Here is a 22,085-nt window from a genome sequence, read left to right as displayed (position 1 = left end):
GGGAAAGCAACTATAGAAAAGAACAAAACAAATGTAGGTACTGTGATGATAAAAGGGGGTCTACCCTATCTGATAACCAAAGAAAGATGGTTACATAACATTGATTCAAATATGAAAGATTGTATTGAAGCAGATGATGAAAATGTCAGTAACAGTGACAATGATGAATGTAAAATAACTCATGATAACAAAAATACACACAATGAGAAGAAACCAAAAATAGGTAAACCAATTCATGATGAGTGTGCTCACATCTTACATAGGAAGTTAGGACATGCAAGCTTTCCCGTAGTACAAAAAATGACTGAACACGCAGAAGGTGTCAAAATAAAAAATTGTGAAAATTATTTGGAATGCTCAGTATGTAAATCCACCAAACTAAAAACCAGTCCCAGACCAAAAAAATCTAACAGATCAACTAACAATATTTTTGATTTGGTACATATGGACTTAGTTGGTCCATTAACCCCATCAATTACCTATAGAAAACGTTACTTCCTAACAATAGTGGATGATTACAGTCGCTATGGTTTTGTTTACACATTAAAGCACAAGGATGAAACCTTTCAGAAATTTAAGGAATTCTACAAACGCATAGAAACACAGCATAATATCAGAATAAAACAAATTATGACAGATAGGGGATGTGAATTCATGTCTAAAGAATTCTCCCAATGGTTAAAGGATAGAGGGATGCTACATTTCACGTCCAATCCATTTTCTGCATTTCAAAATGGGATTGCAGAGAGAAAGAATTCCACACTACAAACCATGATTAGATGCACATTAGAGGATGCTGGTTTAGGCAAACAATTTTGGTCAGAAGCCTTACATTATTCAAATTACACTCAAAATAGAACATGGTCCAGTATTGTGAATAAGACACCATATGAGGTGATGTACAATAGAAAACCCAAATTAGCACACATGCACATATTTGGAGTTACTGCAGACGTACACATACCTAAACAATTGAGGAGAAAGGGAGAAAACGTATCCAGGAGATTAAGATTCATGGGATACGAAACTGGAACCAAAGGGTACAGATTCATTGATAATAATAACAAATTTATAGTATCCAGAACAGCTGTGTTCCATGAGCAGGCCAATTGGTCTAAATTGCACCTTAATGAAATATTTCCTAATAAAAGCAAAGATAATATATCTTGCGAGGAAGGAACAACAGAAAATCAAAATATTAACAAAAGTAAGAACAAAACCAAAACTTGGACAAATAGTCAGCATAAAATAAAGACAGACACATTAACAAAAAAGGAAGCCAGATATTTGCATGACAACCATAGCAAACCTGAAAGAAATATTAGAAACAATAGAAACCAAATACCAAATAAATACAAAGATTACATAATGCATATGGATGGAGAACAAATAACACCTAATACATATGAGGAAGTATTGAAACTTCCCCGTGAAGAAAGAGAAAAATGGGAACTAGCTATGGAAAAAGAGATGGAAAGTTTACAAGGATTAAATGTATTCACACCTGCGATCGCACCTAAGGATAAAACAATTATAGGTACCAGGTGGATTTATAAAATTAAGAATTTGGAAGGAGGTAATACCTTATACAAGGCCAGACTAGTTGCACAAGGTTATGCACAAAAATATCCAGAAGACTATACTGACACTTATTCACCAACAGTGAGAACAGAGAGTGTCAAAACAGCTCTTGTAGTAGCATCTGCACTCAATCTGGACGTGTTTCAATATGACATACAGACTGCATACTTACACGCAAAATTAGATAAGGAAATATATGTAAGAGCACCACACAGTCAATACACTAATAAGAACGAAATTTGGTTATTAAATAAGAGTCTGTACGGATTGAAGCAATCTGGCAAAAGATGGTACGATTGTTTGGTAAAAGTACTTAAGACCATGGATTTCAACGCCACCACTGCTGATAACTGTTTCTTTGTAAAAAAGAGTAATGATCATATTGAATTTGTATTAATTTATGTGGATGATATTTTATATGTTGGAAAGCATAAAGAGAGCAGGGAAATCTTTGTAAATAAGTTAAACGAACATTTCTCATTGAAATCACTAGGTAGAGTGAATAAATACCTTGGTGTACAAATTAACAAAACTAAAAGGGGATTCAAACTTACTCAGAAAGATAAAATCACTGAACTCCTAAACAAATGTAACTTAAATAATGCCAAAACATGTGACACACCTATGCAAACTGATTTTCTTAGAAACACTGATGAATCTTCCCCTGAGTTTAAAGACAACACATTTTACAGATCAGTTATAGGTTCACTCCTTTATATATCTAATTGGACTAGGCCAGATATTGCATTACCTCTCAATTTATTGTCAAGATATGTTAGCAAACCAACCTTGTATCATTGGGAAGCTGTCAAAAGAATTTTAAGATATCTGAAAAGTACATTAGATTTTTGTTTAATATTGGAACCAAATAATGACAAAGAACCAAAAATTACTTGTTATGCTGATGCAGATTGGGCTGGTGATACATCATGCAGAAAGAGTACTTCTGGTTATGTTTTTCTATTGAACGATTGTCCAGTTTACTGGTATACTGGTAAACAAGAACTGGTAGCCACTTCTACCACAGAAGCGGAATATGTTTGCTTGTCTAAAGCTGCAAATAACCTTGTATGGTTCAATGATTTGATCACAGATGTTTGGAAGAAACCTATTTTACCATTTATTATGCATGAAGACAATAAAGCGGCCATTGAAATATCTAGATCCGATGCAATTGGACAAAGGTCCAGGCATATTGATATAAAATTTAAGCACGTGAGACAACTATCTCAAGACGGATTCATCAAAGCAATACATTGTGATACTTCTGAACAATTAGCTGATATATTAACAAAACCCTTACCTTCTAAACAACACAAATATTTAACTTCTAAATTATATGTATTATATTGTCCTGAATCTGAATGTAACTGGTGTTGTATAACGAACCGGCATTTAGAGGGGGATTTGTCAGATGTAAATGCCTTATTCTCTAATGTGTAAATAATGTATATATGGAACATCAGGGGTTAACTTATTCTTTGGACTTTAATGTATTCATAATTTACCACTCCCATTCCTGGCTCCACCCCTTGTATATATAAGGAGCCATCCTCCCCATTTTCCTTGCTTCTATCTTGAATATTCAGCGAATATAGAATGCCTATTATGATTAAAGAGAAATATATTTAAATCTCTAACTTCTATTATCTTTATTGAGTCTGATCCTGAAAATATTGCAACAAAAACAAAGACATGATGAAACTTGGATGCTACATTAGAAAAGACTGTAAGCCCACATAGGACTAGATATATTTTGAATCCTTGATTTTTATGTCATTTATTTGTATTTTTGCTCTATGGGATTCTGATAATGGAAATATACAGGGAATTATAGAAGGTTAGAAGAGAGAGATGATAAAAATCAGCTTTCATAAACTGATGTTTCCAGTTACATGTGATTACAAGTTCATCATGTTTAATTACAATGTACTATGATAACTGAACATGATGCATGTCTGAATGATTAGACAAACTGGAATTATATAATTAAATCTTATGGTATTTGGACTGTAATATTTTTGGAAATGTTCTGTTTCACAATCGAACATATGTGATTAATACCCATTTATTGCATTATTCAAGAAGGTTTGAGTATGTTAATACTCAATATCTTCTTCACATCCAACATATTTCAAGGCAATGTAACCCATCAAACAGAAATAAACACAGTTAATCATCTATTTTGTGTCTTGTTATTTTCTTAGGAAAATATGCTTTAAAAATATGGGTGTGGGACCAATGATATTTGAATGACTACTGGAAGAATTTTATTACTAAGGATAAACTTGCAAAATTATATTTTGTGGATGCAAAGAAATTGAGCATTTTCTCTTTTCTTTCAGTTTTAAGCCTTTAATGTAGTGCTTTTTTCTTTCATAGAAAATTGCTGAGAGTTAATGCATTATTAAAAATGTTTTGATAATTTTCTCAAAAATAGAATTCTGAGAATTAATATATAAATAAGACAATAAAGATTTTTGGAACCACTCATGTATATTTTCTAACCCAGTAATGTTTAAAGTAATGATGTGCTGTATTGAAAACCAGCAAAACGTAACAGTAGTTTAACTTTTTCAGAAAATGACCTTTTAATATTTGAGCTAGGTCATTTGTGAGCCAATGTTTTTATTGCTGTCTGGCATTTGAGAACCTTGTAAAATGTTATTGATTTGTACTGCTTCTTAGAAATTTATCTATAACCCATAGGTGAACATAACTTGAACTCTTCATGGATCATCTTAAACATTTCGGTCTATGATTGAATTGACAAAGATTTAACTATTCATCATGGTTAACAGTCTTCTACTGCAGTTACAGCAAGTGTTACTTAAATGATTATTTTTTAAGAAGTCTATGTATGATTGTTCATGCTTTGGCTGGAATGGTAATTGAAGGCTTTGCATTTTCAGAATCATTAATCTGATACTTTTCATAAAAATTTAATTTTTAAAGATTGCACAAATGTTTTTAATACTTATAATTATGTCATGAAATTATCTGTGATGCCTAATTCTGATTGATAATTCAGTCTCTAGTAAAACAACAAGTGATATAACAGAGCGTTTATACTTTTTGCTGGTGATTTGTATATAGAAATAGCATATTTAATACAAAACTTTATTTCATGCAACTATTTATCAGTTGCCATCCAAATTTATTACTCCGTGACTAAAATTATGAGACTTCTGATTCTCATGTCTTTTCCATACAATCATGTCATTCATAAAGCTTTTCATGGAATCACAAACAATATTTTTGACCATATTTTTTCATGATCCAATAGTGAAATAAATATGTGGATTCAATTCAAAATATATTGTACTAAGGTAAAACAGGTGAAAATGGTATAGGCAATTAATTACATCCAAATGTACCAAAAATGGCAAATGGGATTGTTTTGGTTCACTGTTGTGCTTGTTGAACTGCAAAAGTAACACTATTTTTAAAAGTAATCTAAGTATACAGTGTTTGTCTAGAAGATAGATTATGAACTTGCACTTAACAGGATTTCATGTAATACCCGACAATCCGTATGCTGTGATCCCCATTCTTAGAAACAAAGTTTACAAAAATATTGAATTAACCCTGTTTCAGCTGGAAGTTTTCCTAGCAGAAACTAAAAAATAAGTCTAGGCTTGATTGGCAGAAACAAACTGGATGGGGGGAAAAAAAACATGATTCATCTGCTTTAATCATGTCATTATCCTTTTGTTTTACTGATGTACACAAAGGGAAGGATCTATCTAAAGAGGAGTGTCAGCAAAAGTAACTTTTGGGGATGCTGAGGAAAATATACTATATAAAGTTCAGGATAAAATAGGAAAGAAAGAAATGGAAAGTAAATTGTTCAATTCTACTGACAAGCTGGATGTAAGGATCGCCTCTCCTTCCAACTTAAGAAAGTACGAACTGTTATGTATGTATCTATTTTGTGCGGGAAATTCAAATGCAGGAATACTTGTGATTGGTTAACGGTTATTTCAGAACTGTATATAAGGAGGGCGGTTGCCTGTGTTTGTTGCTGAAGTCTCACCCTGAATTAAAGAACTGTTGTCACTAGCTTGCTTGTGCCTCTCGTTATTCCCGCGCTACAACACGAACTCTTGAAACGTAGTTGTTCAAAAGGATTCTTTTATTAAGCAGAAGTGAAAACCATCCAGCTAAAGCACAATCCGAATGCCCTTAGGCAAAGCAGTAGGATTAAAGTGGTAGAGACCCCTCCCTTTAAGTCAGAATGCAGATTTCAGCCAATACACAAGTGTGAAGATGTTTTCTTTACTATTTCCTTTGAGAACCCAAACAAACATGCATTCCCACCACTACCCTTTAAAGTGAGACAACCCACATGGCTATCATAAAAATTCCTGCAGGTAAAGGGAATCTCAGGCTTCCTTGGCGTCAGGATATAGGTTGTAAAATATCTGATGACACAGGCCATGCTAGTAAATCGAATCCAAGTTCCCCCCTTCCTCCACTTGAATGGCAGTATCACTTTTAGGGATCTGACACTGGATCTGTAAAGCAAGGCTTCGTCTGGTAAGGTAGCAGAATTCAGAAAGTGAAGATTCTATGCACTTATGCAGCTTCTAAATTGTAACAAAAGATACTACCTCACTCATTCAACTGCACATCTACTATCCAGTCCAGAGCAAATTAATTGAGTATAACGAAGACAGGGGTAAGGGATGTGGTGGTTCAGTGGCTAAGATGCTGAGCTTGTCGATTGAAAGGTCGGCAGTTCAGTGGTTCACATCCCTAGTGCTGCGTAAGGGGGTGAGCTCCCATTACTTGTCCCAGCTTCTGCCAACCTACCAGTTTGAAAGCACGTAACAAATGTAAGTAGAAAAATAGGGACCACCTTTGGTGGGAAGGTAACAGCATTCTGTGCACCTTTGGCATTTAGTCATGCTGGCCACATGACCAAGGAGACATCTTCGCATAATGCTGGCTCTTCGGTTTGAAACAGAGATGAGCAGTGGCCCCTAGAGTCGGGAATAACTGGCACATATGTGTGAGGGGAACCTTTACCTTTACCTTAAGACCAGGGGTGTTAAACTCAAGGCCCGCGGGCTGGATGTGGCCCATGGGGTACTTAGATCTGCCCATGGGGCTGAACTGGAAACAGCGAAGGACCGACCTGCAGTGCCTCTGTCAGCAAAAATGGAGCCTGGGAGGGCCGTGCGTGGCCCTTGTGAAGTCCAATTTTGCTGGCAGAGGGTTGCTGGAGGCCCTCACAGCCGAAAACGGGGCTCAGGAGCCCGCAGAGTGTTTAGGTTGCCACAGGCACCCCCGACACAAGTAACATCGAGCTGGCCATGGCCCCCATGGCCCCCCTGGCCCCCCGAGGTCAAATCCTGATGCATCCCTCAATGAAATCAAGTTTGACACCCTTGAACTAAGACATCCACAACTTTATCTAGCATGCTTATCATGGCTGAGGATTCAGACTATGATGAAGTTTTCCAACTAAACTTGTTAAAACATCAGCCTTAAGAGACATGAACCCAAGAATCACCTGTGGCTGATCAAACATAGGCACAATTTGAAAAGCTGTAACAGTCAGAGGATGATGTAAGGATTCCAAGCCCTAATACTCTGCAAGTAAAGCAGAGAGCAGAACAATGACAGTCAGTGTGGTTTTTGCCAAATAGAGGGAGAGGCCTTCATAATTGAAAGCAACTGGTTGCAGCCTGAGTAAGAGGCAGTAAAGACCAATGTTCCTTTGATGTAAACATCTGTCAGATCTCTAGCTCTTTCATCATATCTTGTGGATTCTGCTTATGAAACTTTGACCACTGAATTGGCTGACCAACCTGACCTGGCTCTGTGAACTTTGGATTGATTCTGCCTAAGGTGAAACCACTTAAGCAACCTTTCTTTTCCAGAAACTCTGTTTTTGTTTACATCCATTTCCTTACGTGCCATTAGCTTTTAGTAAACTGTTAATCTCAATAGCAACTGTATGCATGTTGCTATTCAAACTGTAGCGCATGTCCAAGATGGCTGCTCTCAGCTGAGCGGCGGTTCAGTTCGGTTTCAGGCCTGGGCACAGCATGGAAACGGCATTGGTCGCGTTGGTGGATGATCTCTGGAGGGCCGGGATAGGAGTTGCTCCTCTATCCTGGTCCTGTTAGATCTCTCAGCGGCTTTTGATACCATCAACCATGGTATCATGTTGCACCAGTTGGAGGGGTTGGGAGTGGGGGGCACCGTTTTGCGGTGGTTCTCCTTCTACCTCTCTGACCGGTCGCAATCTGTGTTGGCAGGGGGGCAGCGCTTTACCCTGAGGCACCTTGTCTGTGGGGTGCCGCAAGGGTCAGTCCTCTCGCCCCTTCTGTTCAACATTTATGTGAAGCCGCTGGGTGAGATCATCCGTGGCTTTGGGGTGGAGTTCCATCAGTACGCTGATGACACTCAGCTGTACATCTCCACCCCAGGCCACCCTAACGATGCCCTTGAAGTGATGTCCCGGTGCCTGGAGGCCGTGCGGGCCTGAATGGGGAGAAACAGGCTCCGACTCAACCCTTCCAAGACCGAGTGGCTGTGGCTTCCAGCGTCCCGATATAGCCAGCTGGTGCCATCGCTGGTTATTGGGGGCGAATCATTGGCCCCCACGGAAAGGGTTCGCAACTTGGGCGTCCTCCTGGATACACGGCTGTCTTTAGAAGAGCATATGACGGCCGTGGCCAGGGGGGCTTTTTATCAGGTTCGCCAGTTGCGTCCCTTTCTAGATCAGGACTCCCTATGCACAGTCACACAAGCACTCGTCACTTCCCGTCTGGACTACTGCAATGCTCTCTACAATGGGGCTTCCCTTGGGGTGCAATGGGGCTTCCCTTGGGGTGCACCCGGAAGCTCCAGTTGGTCCAGAATGCGGCTGCACGGCGGATTATGAGAGCGACGGGGCGCTCCCATGTGACACCTCTCCTGCGTGAGCTGCACTGGCTTCCTGCGGTCTTCAGGGTGCGCTTCAAGATGTTGGTGATCACCTTTAAAGCGCTCCATGGCTTAGGGCCGGGGTATTCACGAGACCGCCTTCTGCTGCCAATAGCCTCCCACCGGCCAGTACACTCCCAAAGAGAGGGACTCCTCAGGGTGCCGTCGGCCAGACAATGTCAGCTGGCAACCTCCAGGGGGAAAGCCTTCTCTGTGGTGGCACCTGCCCTCTGGAACGACCTACCCCCAGAGATACGCATGATACCAGACCTCCGGACTTTTCGTCGGGCCCTGAAAACACATATTTTTCACCTAGCCGGGCTGGCTTGATCCCATTCCTTCGATTTTAATTTGTAATTGGTTTTAATCTGGGTTGTTTTAAATAGATAGCCAAAATTATTTAATGTTTTTTAAATTGCTTTTAAATTTTATATCTTATGTTTTACCATGGCTGTTCACCGCCCTGAGTCCTGTTGGAGAAGGGCGGTATACAAATAAAATAAAATAAAATAAATAATATAATTTGAGTATGTAGTTCTCCTGAAGCAGAACAATGTCTGCAGATCTTTTGTCCCACCCATTTTTCCTAAGAGTGCTCTGGGTAACTCTGAGCAGGACTGCCAGATGGAAGTCTGAGAACACAAGAAGCATGAAGTAGAGTATATATTTAATTATTGTCATAAACAATATTATTGCTAATATTGATTATGGTCTAAGCTTTTATAATAGGTATCAATAGGAGAGTACTGAGCTTGCTGCAGCTGTTATAATATGGTATCATTTTGTTATCCACCCTATGTATTTATCATAATTTAATATTGCTACAAATTGGCCACTTCATCCTATGCAGATTACCTTATTTCTCACAATTTCAGCATGTTTATTTACCAAAATTCTGGTTTAATTATTATAGTGTGGAAGGCAATTTCTTGGTTTTCCAGCAACTATGGTGGCTTCAGTATTCTAAGGACCAGAGAGTTGTACTATTAATCGGGGTGGGTTCTAAAATTTTTTACTACCGGTTCTGTGGGCGTGGCTTATTTTGTTGGCATGGCTTGATAGTCATGTGACAATTATTTAGGATTTAGCAGAGGTACTGGTCTACCAGGCTTTTAACTGCTTACAGAGCTGTACCGATCTACCCATTTATTTTTTGCAGGCACTGGTCTACCCATTTGTTTTTGGAGGCACTGGTCTACCCATTTATTTTTGCAGGCACTGGTCTACTTATTTGTTTTCTTTTAACACTGATCAGCTGTAAGGCGGCCCTTTGAAGCTCTGCGGCAAGAGTTTAAACAGTTTTTTTCCCTCTAGCCATCAGCTGGGACTCAGGAGGTAGCAATAGATTGGGGGTGGGGTCAAATAAAAGGTAAGAATAATGTGGGGGTGGGGGGGTGCGGGGAGGGGTTGGGGGTGCGGGTGTTGGGGGGCAGAACCGGTTCGGTGATGTCATATCGTCACCGCTACTGGCTCGGGAGAACCGGGCCGAACCGGGAGGAACCCACCACTGCTATTAATGTCAGATAATACAATTTTATTCCATGGAAAATCATCTCTGCCTATTTGAATTATTATCTGACATTGCTTTACTTGCATGGAGTTAGATATATAGGTAATTCCTGAGTAACAAGCATTTCCTTAGCTAAGGTTCGAACTTACGTGATAAATGACCCCTAGAGTTTGCGAACAAGGCCCAAAACTACAAATCTTGCAGCACCACAGCAGTTGTTCACCCTTACGAACAACTTCAGAGGCTCTGCAACACTCATCCTGAATGTTGCAGGCCTAAATGAGGCTTCTGAGGAGTGGATCCGCCCCTCAGAAGCTCAATTTGGGCATCCAAAGGCCTCACCCGGCCCATTGCAGGCTGAAATGGAGCCACCAGGAGTGCAGATTCGGCCCTCCAATGCTCCATTCGACCGTCCGGGGACATCCCCCATGGACGGAGCTTCCGTGGAGTGCTGGAGTGTTGGAGGTCTAGATCTGGCCTCCGCAGGCTCCATTTCAGCCTGTAACAGGCTGGAAGAGGTCCACGGAGGGCTGAACAGATCATCGAAGGACCAGATTTTCCCCTCAGAAGCTCCATTTTGGCTGGCAACCTGCCAGGCAAGGCCTGCCTGAATGGAACTGCAGAGGGGCGCATGAGGCTGAGAGGCTGGATAGGAGACTGTTTGCTAGATCTTGAAAAGGTAAATGACCCAGCGTGGCAGGTTAGGGGGGAAGCAATTGTGGGGAGCATGATATATTTCAGTGGGTCAGGGAAGCCTTGGGTAGTCTTAGGAAGGTGGCCTATTCCATCAGTAGGCTTCCCATGGCCTTTCCCACCCTGAAATACCTCATGTGCACTTAACAAGTCTCACATTCAATTAGTGAATGCGTGGACGAAAGGAGGGAGTGATCCCATTCAAGGTATGAGATTCATTCCCACGAATCCTCAGGTTACGAATGGAATGGCCAGGCTGTCAGCCCTCGAGGCCATCTTTTTCTTTGGATTTTCAGGGCTGCCACACTTAGTGGTGTGGGAAACTAGGAGGGGAGATTGCATAGAGTAGTGGAGATATGTACCATAATAACATTCCTTTCTCTGAGAGTCAAGGACATTCAGGCCTGCACCTAAAGTGGTGTGACTGGGAGTGATATCCAGTTGGGACAGTGCATTGATTGGACCATGTGATGCACATGTGGGTGCAGGGGAAGGGACTTGGACTTTCTTTTGGGTGGGGAAAACCTGGAAGCTTTCAGATTTGAGTTTTCCCAGATGTGCCAATATGACATCTCTAATAAAATGGAACTTTGAGGAACTTTTAGCCTTGGAGTCTTCTTTCATTGGGGGTATGTCCTCAGTGCAATTCTGAAAGATTGAAGAACTCTACTTAGTCTCAGGATCTGAGAAATCCCACTCAAAAAATCCCATTTTTTATATGGAAAAAAGTCCATAATTTCTTATTCCTATAGGGAATGTTGTCTCCAGTCATATATAGGTAATTACTGGTCAATGAAATTCTATGCTGCTGTTGTACTGCACTTTAATTATTTTCATTTTTACTTACTTATTTATTAACATTATTAAAATAGCAATTTTGGCAACAAAAAACCAAGGACTTGATGCTTTAGTTTCCTAGTTCATAGCTTGAGTTTTTTTTCAGCTGCATTCTCAAAATAGACAAACTGATGACCAATGGAGCAGAATTATCATTTTAAATATATTTTAAAAACATTTTAAAATTCTGAATTACTGGAATTCTGAATTCAGAAAGGCAGACAGCAACCTTGGGAGCTTTAGCTTTTTTGTTTTTTATACCCGTTGAATCTAAACTTCCTTTGGTTCATCTTGGTCAGCTGAGTTACCTCTTTTATGCAATGGCTCATGCTTTAATTACTTTTATATTCCAGGAAAACTAACTTTAACCTATTGTAATTTTGTATGGGTCAATTCTTCTTTACCTTTGCCCAGATTCTAATTATCTCAACACATTACCTCAGCAACTCTTAAAAATGTTCTCAAAGTGATTAAGGTTTTCTTCCAAAAGTATTACAGAAGAGGCATTTACATGAGCATTTGTTGTAATGTAGAGCTCTGTACATTACTGTTACAGAAGGGTCTTTGGTGAAAATGGAGTTTTCCATACTATTACACTTGAGAGGACAATCCACTTCAGACACAGACACACAAAAAATGCAGATTCCAGCAACCATCACAGTTAAATCAAGCACCAAATTGCTCTTATTCCCCCCCCCCAATATTCTATAGTTACAGACACACATTTTTAAAAGAGTAAATTTTTTAGAAGTGGTTTGCCACTGTAGGATTTTAATTAAGAAAACAACTTCATCATTATACATGATCTCATCATGATGAAATTTCAAATATATTTACATTTTAATATTTTAAATAATTTGGTTTACAACTCACTAGAAAATTAGACTGTAATGTTCTAATAACTGTTCTTCAAAGAGTTAGTCCCATGGAAATCCAAGGGCCACATACACAGAATTATGTTTTAAATGAATTCAGGTTTATGATGATGCCAATATGGTATTTCAAGAGTTCCAGAAAGTTAAGAATTGGAATCTGTTAAAGTATTTTTTTCTTCTGAATGAATTAACAATATGTTTGTTTCTTTGTGGAATTGTCTCCTGGAAATGATTTAGCTGCATCCCTCTTAACATTCCAAAAATCAAGACTTGGCTATTTTGTTAAGGATGGGGCATCCCAGAGAACTAGGGAAATTTTGCAATGGTTCCCTTACTACGGTTAATATTATCCTGTTTTATTTTGTGTCCATTTTTTTCAAATTGTGACTATTTTTATGATTTTTTTAAAAAAAAATTAATATAGTACTTTACACTGCCCAGAGTCACTTTCATGTGAAATGGGCAGCTACACAAATGTGATAAATTATAAACAGAGGTAGCCTAAAATTTATTTTGGAAAATTATCCTCTACATCTGAAGTTCTAATGAAAATGATAAGGCAAAATTATTAAAACAATTGTTTAACTTAAACAAGCAAGACTTAATTTTAAAAAGGAATTACATTTTTAATTGTTTGTGAATTAATACATCCCCTATGACCAATAACAGTTTAGGCAAACAGAATGAGCCCGTCTGGACTATTATAATGCTCTCTACATGGGGCTCCCCTTGAAGAACACTGAGAAGCTCCAACTGGTCCAGAATGCGGCCGCGCGGGTGGTTATGGGCTCACCTCGTTACGCCCATGTAACATCTCTCCTGTGCGAGCTGCACTAGCTCCCAGTAGTCTTCCGACTGCAATTCAAGGTGTTGGTCACCACCTTTAAAGCGCTCCATGGCATAGGACCAGGATATCTACGGGACCGCCTTCTGCCACCAACAGCCTCCCACCGCCCAGTTCGCTCCCACAGAGAGGGACTCCTCAGGGTACCGTCGGCCAAGTTATGTCAGCTGGTGACACCCAGGAGGAGAGCCTTCTCTGTCGGACCTCCTGCCCTTTGGAATGAATTGCCCCCGGATATTCGTAACATCTCTGACCTCTGGGTCTTTCGCTGTGCCCTTAAGACCCTACTGTTCCGACAGGCGGGGCTGTCTAACTGAATGATTTTGAATTGGGTTTTAATTTTGGGTTTTAAAATTCGGCCAAAACTATTTAATGATTTTAATTAATTTTAACTATGATATTGTATATTTATGTTTTAATTCTGGCTGTACACCGCCCTGAGTCCTTCGGGAGAAGGGCGGTATATAAATAAAATAATAATAATAATAATAATAATAATAATAATAATAATAATAATATTATTATTATTATTATTATTATTATTATTATTATTATTATTATTATTATTTCACAGAGAGACTAATTAATCTGATTAAAACTGTAGGCTATCATACCAGTAAGATGATTGTTCATTCTTTTACATGTGAAAGTAGCTGCTGTGTGATGTTCAGAACACCTGCTCGAACTATTAAAGATCAGGAATGAATATTTTACAATTACTTAATTTAACACTGCTTTGAAACACTGTATAACATAATTACAGACATTAATTTATTCCAATTATCATACTTAAATTTATGAACTGTGGTGATGACTTCTAAAATATTTTTTTTTATTCTTTTCTTTCTTATTCTACACAGAAATGGAATTGTTTAAAAAAACAGGCTCTTTGGGCATCATTGAGGACCTCCTGTTGTTTTCACAGATATAGATTCAATTATTTTAATATAATGCTTGCACTAAAGTAGTGCAAAATTAGAGATTATTCAACACAAAGAGAAAATTCAACAAATTCTATACCTGTTTTTTCTTTTTTCTTTGGTGCCTTTAAGCTCTTTCTTTAATCCATACATCACAGAATCCCTGTAATGAACTACACATCCCCTCCACAAAGAGGATGAGGCTGGATGCTTGGTTTGGCAATAAAGGGGATTTTCTGGATTCCTGGGATACTTTTGCATGTTTGGGATGAACTCAGAATGCCTTGCTATGGGCATAACCTGAGTGCAAAGACCCTGTTGATCTGCCCAGTTGGGTAAGTTGAACAGTACTTACCCCAACTGGAGACTGACATACATAACTGTGACTGATTACCCTCCTCAGGTATGTGTGATCTTCTTGTCTATCTGGATGGGAAGCAGGGGTTATTAGGGTCTGACAAGCTGCAATAGGAGCTAGACCAGGGGTGAAATTTACTTACTTTCGCTAACGGTTTGCAAATGTGAGCACTCGCATGTGACACCTCTGCGCATGCGCAGAGGGTCAAAAACAGGACATCCAGGTGGGTGAGTGGAGCCTCCTGTTGCCAGCGCTACAGGTTCACCCAAGCCGGATAGAACAGGTTGAATTTCACCACTGAGCTAGACACCATGCCAAACACAGAAATTTAATGGTAAAAGTATTTCAATATTTTGAGCAAAAAATAGTCCTCTGTTTATTTGCCTAAGAAAGCCAAGTCTTTTGCGGTCGTTCTTCTGCAAACTTTCTGAATGAAAGTTTGCAATTCTCCCCTTCTTAGGCTGGGCGGGAATGGCTCAAAATCATTCAGCTGGCTTTCATGTGGGATTAGGACTCCTGATTTTTAGCCTGATATTTAACTACTTTACCAAAAAATTGGGTGTCTTATATAAAGCACTATTATACCCAACAAACTAACTCATTTCAAAAACAAATGTTAAAAGTTAAGTACATCTGCCACAATATATTGTAAGAATGTAAGAAAACGATCTTTCAAGGAAAGAGCTGAATATCTGAAGTAAGCATTCATGCATGGATCATAACAATCTCATATCAATGTTGTTTTAGAAATGGCAAAAACATTTTCCAGAACTTTTATTTTCTAGAGTATTTTTGGAACCTAAGCTTTGGGATTGTCATGTAGCCCACAAGAGACTTAAACTACCTCTTGCACCAAAACTGCCTTTTATTTATTTTATTTTATTTATTTATTTAATGAGATTTATATGCCGCCCTATCTCCAGCCGGACTCAGGGAGGCTCACAACAGTAAAAACCATCTAATGAAAAAGTTAAAAAGAAATTAAATCCAAATCTCATAATTTAACAGTTAAAAGTGCAATTAAGACTAACAAGTTAAAAATTAAAACCCCATCAGTCTAGGCCTTTTGTGCCCAGCATCACCATTAGGCCCACTCTTGCTGCTTAATTTTCCATGAGCAGTCTGTGAAAATTTAGCCTTTTCCTTTTGCCGATATATTTCTATAGAAAAATTATACAGCTAGCTTTCCAAATGTAGATTCTAGAACAGGGATGGCGAACCTTTTCGGCACCGAGTGCCCAAACCGGAATGCACGCATGTGCACACATGTACTTGCCCCCGTGCACCAGAAATTGGAAGACCAGCTGGCCAGTGCGCATGCCATCACCAGCTGCTCTTCTGGTTTCTGGCACGTGCATGCGCGCCGGGCAGCTGGTCTTCATGCGCACAAGAGTGCCAGATACCTAAAAACCAACTGGCTGATACGCATGTGTGCACCAGAAGAGCAGCTGGAGATGGCACGCATACTCACAGAGAGGGCTTTGTGTGCCACCTCTGGCACGCGTGCCATAGGTTCACCATCACAGTTCTAGAATGTCCCTTATTGTTTGATTGAACCAAATAGCACAATGCAAATTCTTTCCTATTTATTTGCATTTCATACAGTCTGTTATTTCTCCATTCTTAATAAAATCATCCCATTTCCTAACATATTTCATTTTTAAAAGATATTTGTGGGCATTTTTTCTTAATAAAAATATTCTTCCATTTTTATTAATGCAGTATACTCTTGTCTATTCTATTCTTATTCTGTTCTTGTCATTTTTATATCATGGTGATTGGGAAAGAGGAAGAGAGCCATAGAAAAATACTGGTTTTGTGTTTTTATATATGTGAAGTTAAAATGTTTCTTCTCTGTATGTGTCAGAAAAGCAGAATCTTAGACCTGGGAGATGTCCGTCTTGCTTATCATAATGGCAATTCAGAAATGACCTCACAGAAAAGAAGGTTGCACTTCAAAATGTCACTAATACATTTAATATTCTTCAAGTATTTCCATGTTACTTCCGTACTTCCAAAATTAATAATTTATGTGTCGCTATGAAACTTCTATATTTTATTTCCAAATTTAGGTTTAGTATTTAAGATTAGTATTTTGTTTTCATAATTTTAATTTATTGTAAACAGCAATTAGATAATTTTGATGTCTTATATCACATATAATTAATTCAGTTTTTTAAATCTTTTGGTGTTCTATTATTTTTTATGAGTGTCACATATAATAAGAGATCTGTTTAACATGTTACTATATTTTAAAATGAACTGTTTGAAGGGAAAGCCACAATTCATCGTTTGGCTTTGCATATAGTCGCAAAATCTGCCATCATGTTTTATAATATGGGAATATTACATATTATGTATTTTATTGTGCAGTATTACTACTATATGGCATCCAAATACTTTCATCAAACATTGTGCCCTCAACTGTTTATTAAAATAAAAAAAGATTATTTATTGAACATGGATGTCTGCATTATAATATCCTGTTTATTCTGGCATTTTCATTAATGATAATTGCTAGTTTATAAATTGTCCTCGCTTAGAGATTTTTACTAGCGATTATTATAATATAAAATACAAATGAAAATAAAGAACAGAAAGGAGGTGGGGTGTGTGCAAGATAAGAAGAAAAATAAAATAAAATGAAAAGTATAAAGGGATGCCTGCCTTATGGAACATTTGCTCCCATTTCTTACAGTGAGGACAGCTCCATCCTTTTCTAGAAGTCCATCAAGACCTGACTTTATCATGAGATTTTGGAATCTTAGCAGATTGGTGAGATCTTGAGGTTGCTCCATTGCAAATAGAATCTCTTGTGTGTTCTTTTTAAAATGAGCTTGCTTGACATGTTTATTTTTTTATACTTTTTTAAAATATGTGCCACCCAGGTCACTTTTTCTGGGTTGGATAGCCATATAAATATTACCCAAATAGTTCATATTTATTTAAACCATCAATAAAAACTCCTAAACCAAGTTTGTGAAACTGGACTTCCCCAATTAATGAATAAATGTAAATTTTAACTGTATAAAAATACAAGTTCATACTTTAACTATATTTAGTTTTGACCTATAAAGCAATTTAATGCAATGTTCAAGTATGTTCTAGAAGTGGAGTTATTTTCTGTAAAAATGAAGATCAAAGACAATATACTCCTGTTAGAATTAGTTATACTTTTTCATTTGAATTCATTTTAGAAAGATAATTTTTAAAAGTTGGCATATTCAAAATGACTGCAAAAATAAGGACTATGTTAGAGCTGAATTCTGAAAGGCAAAGCAAAAATGATAGTCAGATTTTTCCATAGTTTGTTAATTGGAGACATATTTATTTAAATAATAGTATTCTAAGCATAAGAACATTAATAAAGCAACGTTGAAGTATCTATAGGCCTAAAAAGGACTGTAAATTCAAAAGGTAGAATCTTATTTTAGGTTGTTTCTCTTTACTGAGCTTAGGAGGAAGGTGATTATTAGATTTCCATGGTACTGTTCCTAGGCCTTATTTTGCAAGCAAAACATACTCTGGAATTGATCATTGAGTCATTTAATCAAGAATTTAAAAATAATCACACCTTGTAATAATAAAACCTGCCTGAAAGAAAGGTCACCTTCACTACAAATGAAATATACTAAAAAGACTAGCATGAATGCAATAGCCCCTAATTCAGATGGAACAGAGTACTCGAAAAGTATTAAGGTAGAAAGCAATTTATGATAAAAACCAATTCAGTTCTACTCAGCAGTAAGTTATACCACATTTGGAAGTCCAAGTGTATATATGGTATTGTAACTTTAATATCCTTTAGCTAAAAGGCTCTTTGTTTCATTTGAAATTAGTGGTTCTTTTTTTTTTTCACTAACTTTCATGCCTACATTTTTTCCTCCAATATCTAATTGTGCAAATAAAACCTTGTCTGCAACAATAATAAAGCACCAGGGAGAAAAAATTAAAACAACATGCTTGTTTTCCATAATGGTTTTTACCTCAAGCCATTCTGTACTGTGTCTCTGCTTGGATTACAAAGTAATTGATCTTCAAGTGGCACTACAGCATGTGGAATAACAGAGTTATTTAGCCTAGCTGTCTCTTTTTATATGGTAACTATTCATGGTAACTATTACTGAGCTTTGGATGAAATGTTTGTGAGAGAAAGGAAATATTCCCTTCATAACTGAATTCAGCAATATCAAATACTGTATTCAAAGACTGCTTAAAGGTTTAATGAGTATAATGGCCTTGAATATGGGAAAATATGCTAAAGAAAACATAGCTTGTATTATATGAAGTAGGACTGGCACGTAGAGTTTGAAAAAGAAAACTGTTGTGCATGTTGTCATATCTTTCAAGGAGCTGTGGTAGTGCAGTGGTTCGCGTGCAGTATTGTTGGCTAACTCTGTCCACAACCTGGAGTTTGATCCTGACAAGGCTCAAGGTTGACTCAGCTTTCCATCTTTCTGAAGTTGGTAAAATGAGGACCCAAATTGTTGGGGGAAATATGCTGACATTGTAAATTGCTCAGAGAATGTTGTAAAGCATTATGAAGTGGTACATAATTCTAAGTGCTATTGCTATATAAATCTAAGTGCTATTTCTATTGCTATTTCAAACAAGGGTATAAATCCTGGGAAAATGTCCACTGTACTATTATACCTATACCCTATACCTCGAAAGATATTTTTGTCTACAAACTGAAGCAAACACTATGTACAAGCATACATTCTGTACACGGCACATGCATACATACATAAACTGACATACATATATTCAGATTCATAGATATGAGCAAAAGGTCAGTTAAAAATCAAAGGTAAAAAGAATACTGAAAATATAAATCTCTCAACAATATTTTATCTATTTTCATTAATTTATGTCACTATAAATATTTTTTATTCTAATGTTTTATTTGATTCATATGATGTACCATCAAAATATAGCTGTCCTTTATTATAAAGGACAATTCTTTCAAGTAAGGTATTCTTTAGGTTTATTTTTCAAAAACTCACTTTTGTTCCTTTTTTTTTTTTGCTCATTTGTAACTTTTATAACATGTATTTATGATGGTTGCATTGTCCATGGGTCATGTGATTGCCACATGCAACCTTCCCAGTCAGTTTCCGATAATCAAAGTCAATTGGGGAAGTCGGATTTGCTTAACAATCACATAATTCATTTAACAACTTCAGTGATTCACTAACCAACCATGGCAAAAAAGGTCATAAAATCAGGCTTGACTCACTTAACTGCCTTACTTTGCTACAGAAATTCCAGCCCCAGTTGTGGTCATAAGTTAAGAACTACCTGTAATCTTTCACATTCAGGTGAAAAATATGAAAATTGAATGGTCTTTTTAAAATAAATTTACATATAAGCAATGTTTGGTCTCAGATATTATTAATACATTTTTGTTTTTAATTAAGCTTTTTTTGGTTTTGCTCTTGAATTTTCCTTTGTAAAGCAAAGTTATAAACATAAACAATTAAACATTTTTATTATGAACTTTTTTTAGATTTGCCCCTTTTTCAAATTTATCTGTTCCAAGTTTTCCTATGGTAGCTGTAGATAATGCTCATATACTTTTTGCAATATAGATTAACAGATTAGATTAAAAATAAAGAGAAAAACACAACTATCAGCAAAAGCATTCACTGGAAGCAGAAGGATTGAAATTGAATTTATGTTTTTATATTTTCTTAAACTTTATTAATGAGTTATGGGAAACAATATAGTCATTACATTTCATTAGAATGCAAAAGATATGTTAGATTAGGAAGAATCCCATTGTGTCCATCATTCTATTTAACAAGATCTGAATAAATGCCTATGTAAACCTGGTGAACAATGCATTGATTAAAATATCATTTTTATACAATTCTGTTCAAGTAGGAGAAGTACTAGGTCCAGAACTAGAGATAATATAAAGATGGACTGAATGGAACAGTCTATTTGCAAATTAAAATCACCTCATGTAGGAGTAAATCCCACAGAGTGTTGGATTAGATTTTGGTTATAGAAATGCTTAAAAGGAGTTCAGAATTTCTGGGACAAATCTACTAAGAGCAATAACAGTTTTATGTAAAAGTGACATTCATATTGATTCAAATACCCATGGGTATAGCATAAACTAGACTGTGCTAGACAGGGATTGATTTGATCAGCCATGAAGCTCATAGCCTGATAATGTTCTTAATGTTATCATGAAAATAAATGTGACAGACTTTATTCTCCTTGCAGGAAAAATGAGTTATTAAGAGAATAAATAAAAATAAAATGTCTGATTCAATATCTGACACCCAACCTCAACCATATTATAGTTTGTCACATACCTTATGTGGGTAATAAGGAGAGTTGCAGATGGAATGAAAAAGTCATCCACTTTGTCAAACTGCTTCCCCACTGGCTGAGTGTGAATAGTGTGATGAGAAATACTTCCACTGGCCTGGGTGATGACCTGGAAAACGTATCGTACATTTCTTAAGTCATCATTTGAATGTTAAATTATCAGAAATAAAGCAAGATAAAATGCTGCCACTGATGAAGTTACCTAGTTTGGTAATTTCTGTAAGTCTTGCAGAAATGTCTGCAAGAAAACAAGCAAGCTCAGAGAGCATCAAGGACCCCTTATAATCTGGTGACTCTGGAAGTCACATCTAGAAGCTTTTAAAGAGACAAGCCAAATACATCTAGAGCAGGACTGTCAAACTGCCAGCCCATTGGTCGAATGTGTCACGTGCTGGCCACGGCTACGCCTGGTTTAGCGAAGGGGATCAAGGAAATCAAGTCCCAATACATCATGTTATGCTGCCATGCCGGCATGAGTTTGACACCCCTGATTTAGAGGACAGCATATTGGAGAATGCTTTGTTACTGTCATATTTACATTATTGTAACCCTTTTACCCAAATGATACCACTATAATTTAAATCCTTAAGTAGTTTAGTTTTTGATAAAGTAATTGATTGCATAATACAAAGACAAAGGTATCATCTATATACCAAATCAGGGGTGAAATCCAGCAGGTTCTGACAGGTTCTGGAGAACTGGTAGCGGAAATTTTGAGCAGTTCAGAGAACTGGTAGCAGAAATTTTGAGTAATTCAGAGAATCAGCAAATACCACCTCTGGCTGGCCCCAGAGTGGGGAGGGAATGGAGATTTTGCAGTATCCTTTCCCTGCCATGCCCACCAAGCCACATCACGCCCACCAAGCCATGCCCACAGAACCGGTAGTAAAAAAATTTAGATTTCACCACTGTACCAAATCTATTTACAGAGATGCAGGTTTTATTGTCTTCCAGTAAACACTTTTATTGAAAGCCAAGTACCTGTAATAAAGCCCTTGTCTGCTCAGAAGATAAGGATGGTTTGATCCTTTTTTAGGTTTTTGAGGCCTGCTCTGTCATCTGCTTTGATTCTGTGTTGTTCTGCTCTTTGATTCAGTTGTTTGTGATATGATTGTCCTTATGTTTTCTTGGGCTTCTGAAATAAGTCCTTTAGTTTTACATGCTGCTTCTAAGGCTGCGAAGGATT

The 22,085-nt window shown here is 37.4% G+C and overlaps 1 protein-coding gene across 3 annotated transcripts in view; it reads right to left on the bottom strand.

Moving 5' to 3' along the window:
- The window catches only part of FSTL5 (follistatin like 5), a 372,260-nt gene that overhangs the window by 5,590 nt on the left and 344,585 nt on the right, over positions 1 to 22,085 (bottom strand). For all 3 annotated transcript variants that reach the window (XM_070948548.1, XM_070948549.1, XM_070948550.1), the window contains one exon: positions 20,884 to 21,008. In XM_070948548.1, the coding sequence (XP_070804649.1) occupies positions 20,884 to 21,008 (125 nt within the window). The remainder of the gene's footprint in view (positions 1 to 20,883; positions 21,009 to 22,085) is intronic.

Source organism: Pituophis catenifer, unplaced genomic scaffold (assembly GCF_029215685.1).
Source record: "Pituophis catenifer annectens isolate HBS135680 unplaced genomic scaffold, rPitCat1.0.hap2 SCAF_8, whole genome shotgun sequence".
Classification (NCBI taxonomy): Eukaryota; Metazoa; Chordata; class Lepidosauria; order Squamata; family Colubridae; genus Pituophis; species Pituophis catenifer.
Note: the sequence above shows the minus strand (reverse complement) of the source record. Positions and strands in the feature narration are given on the sequence as shown.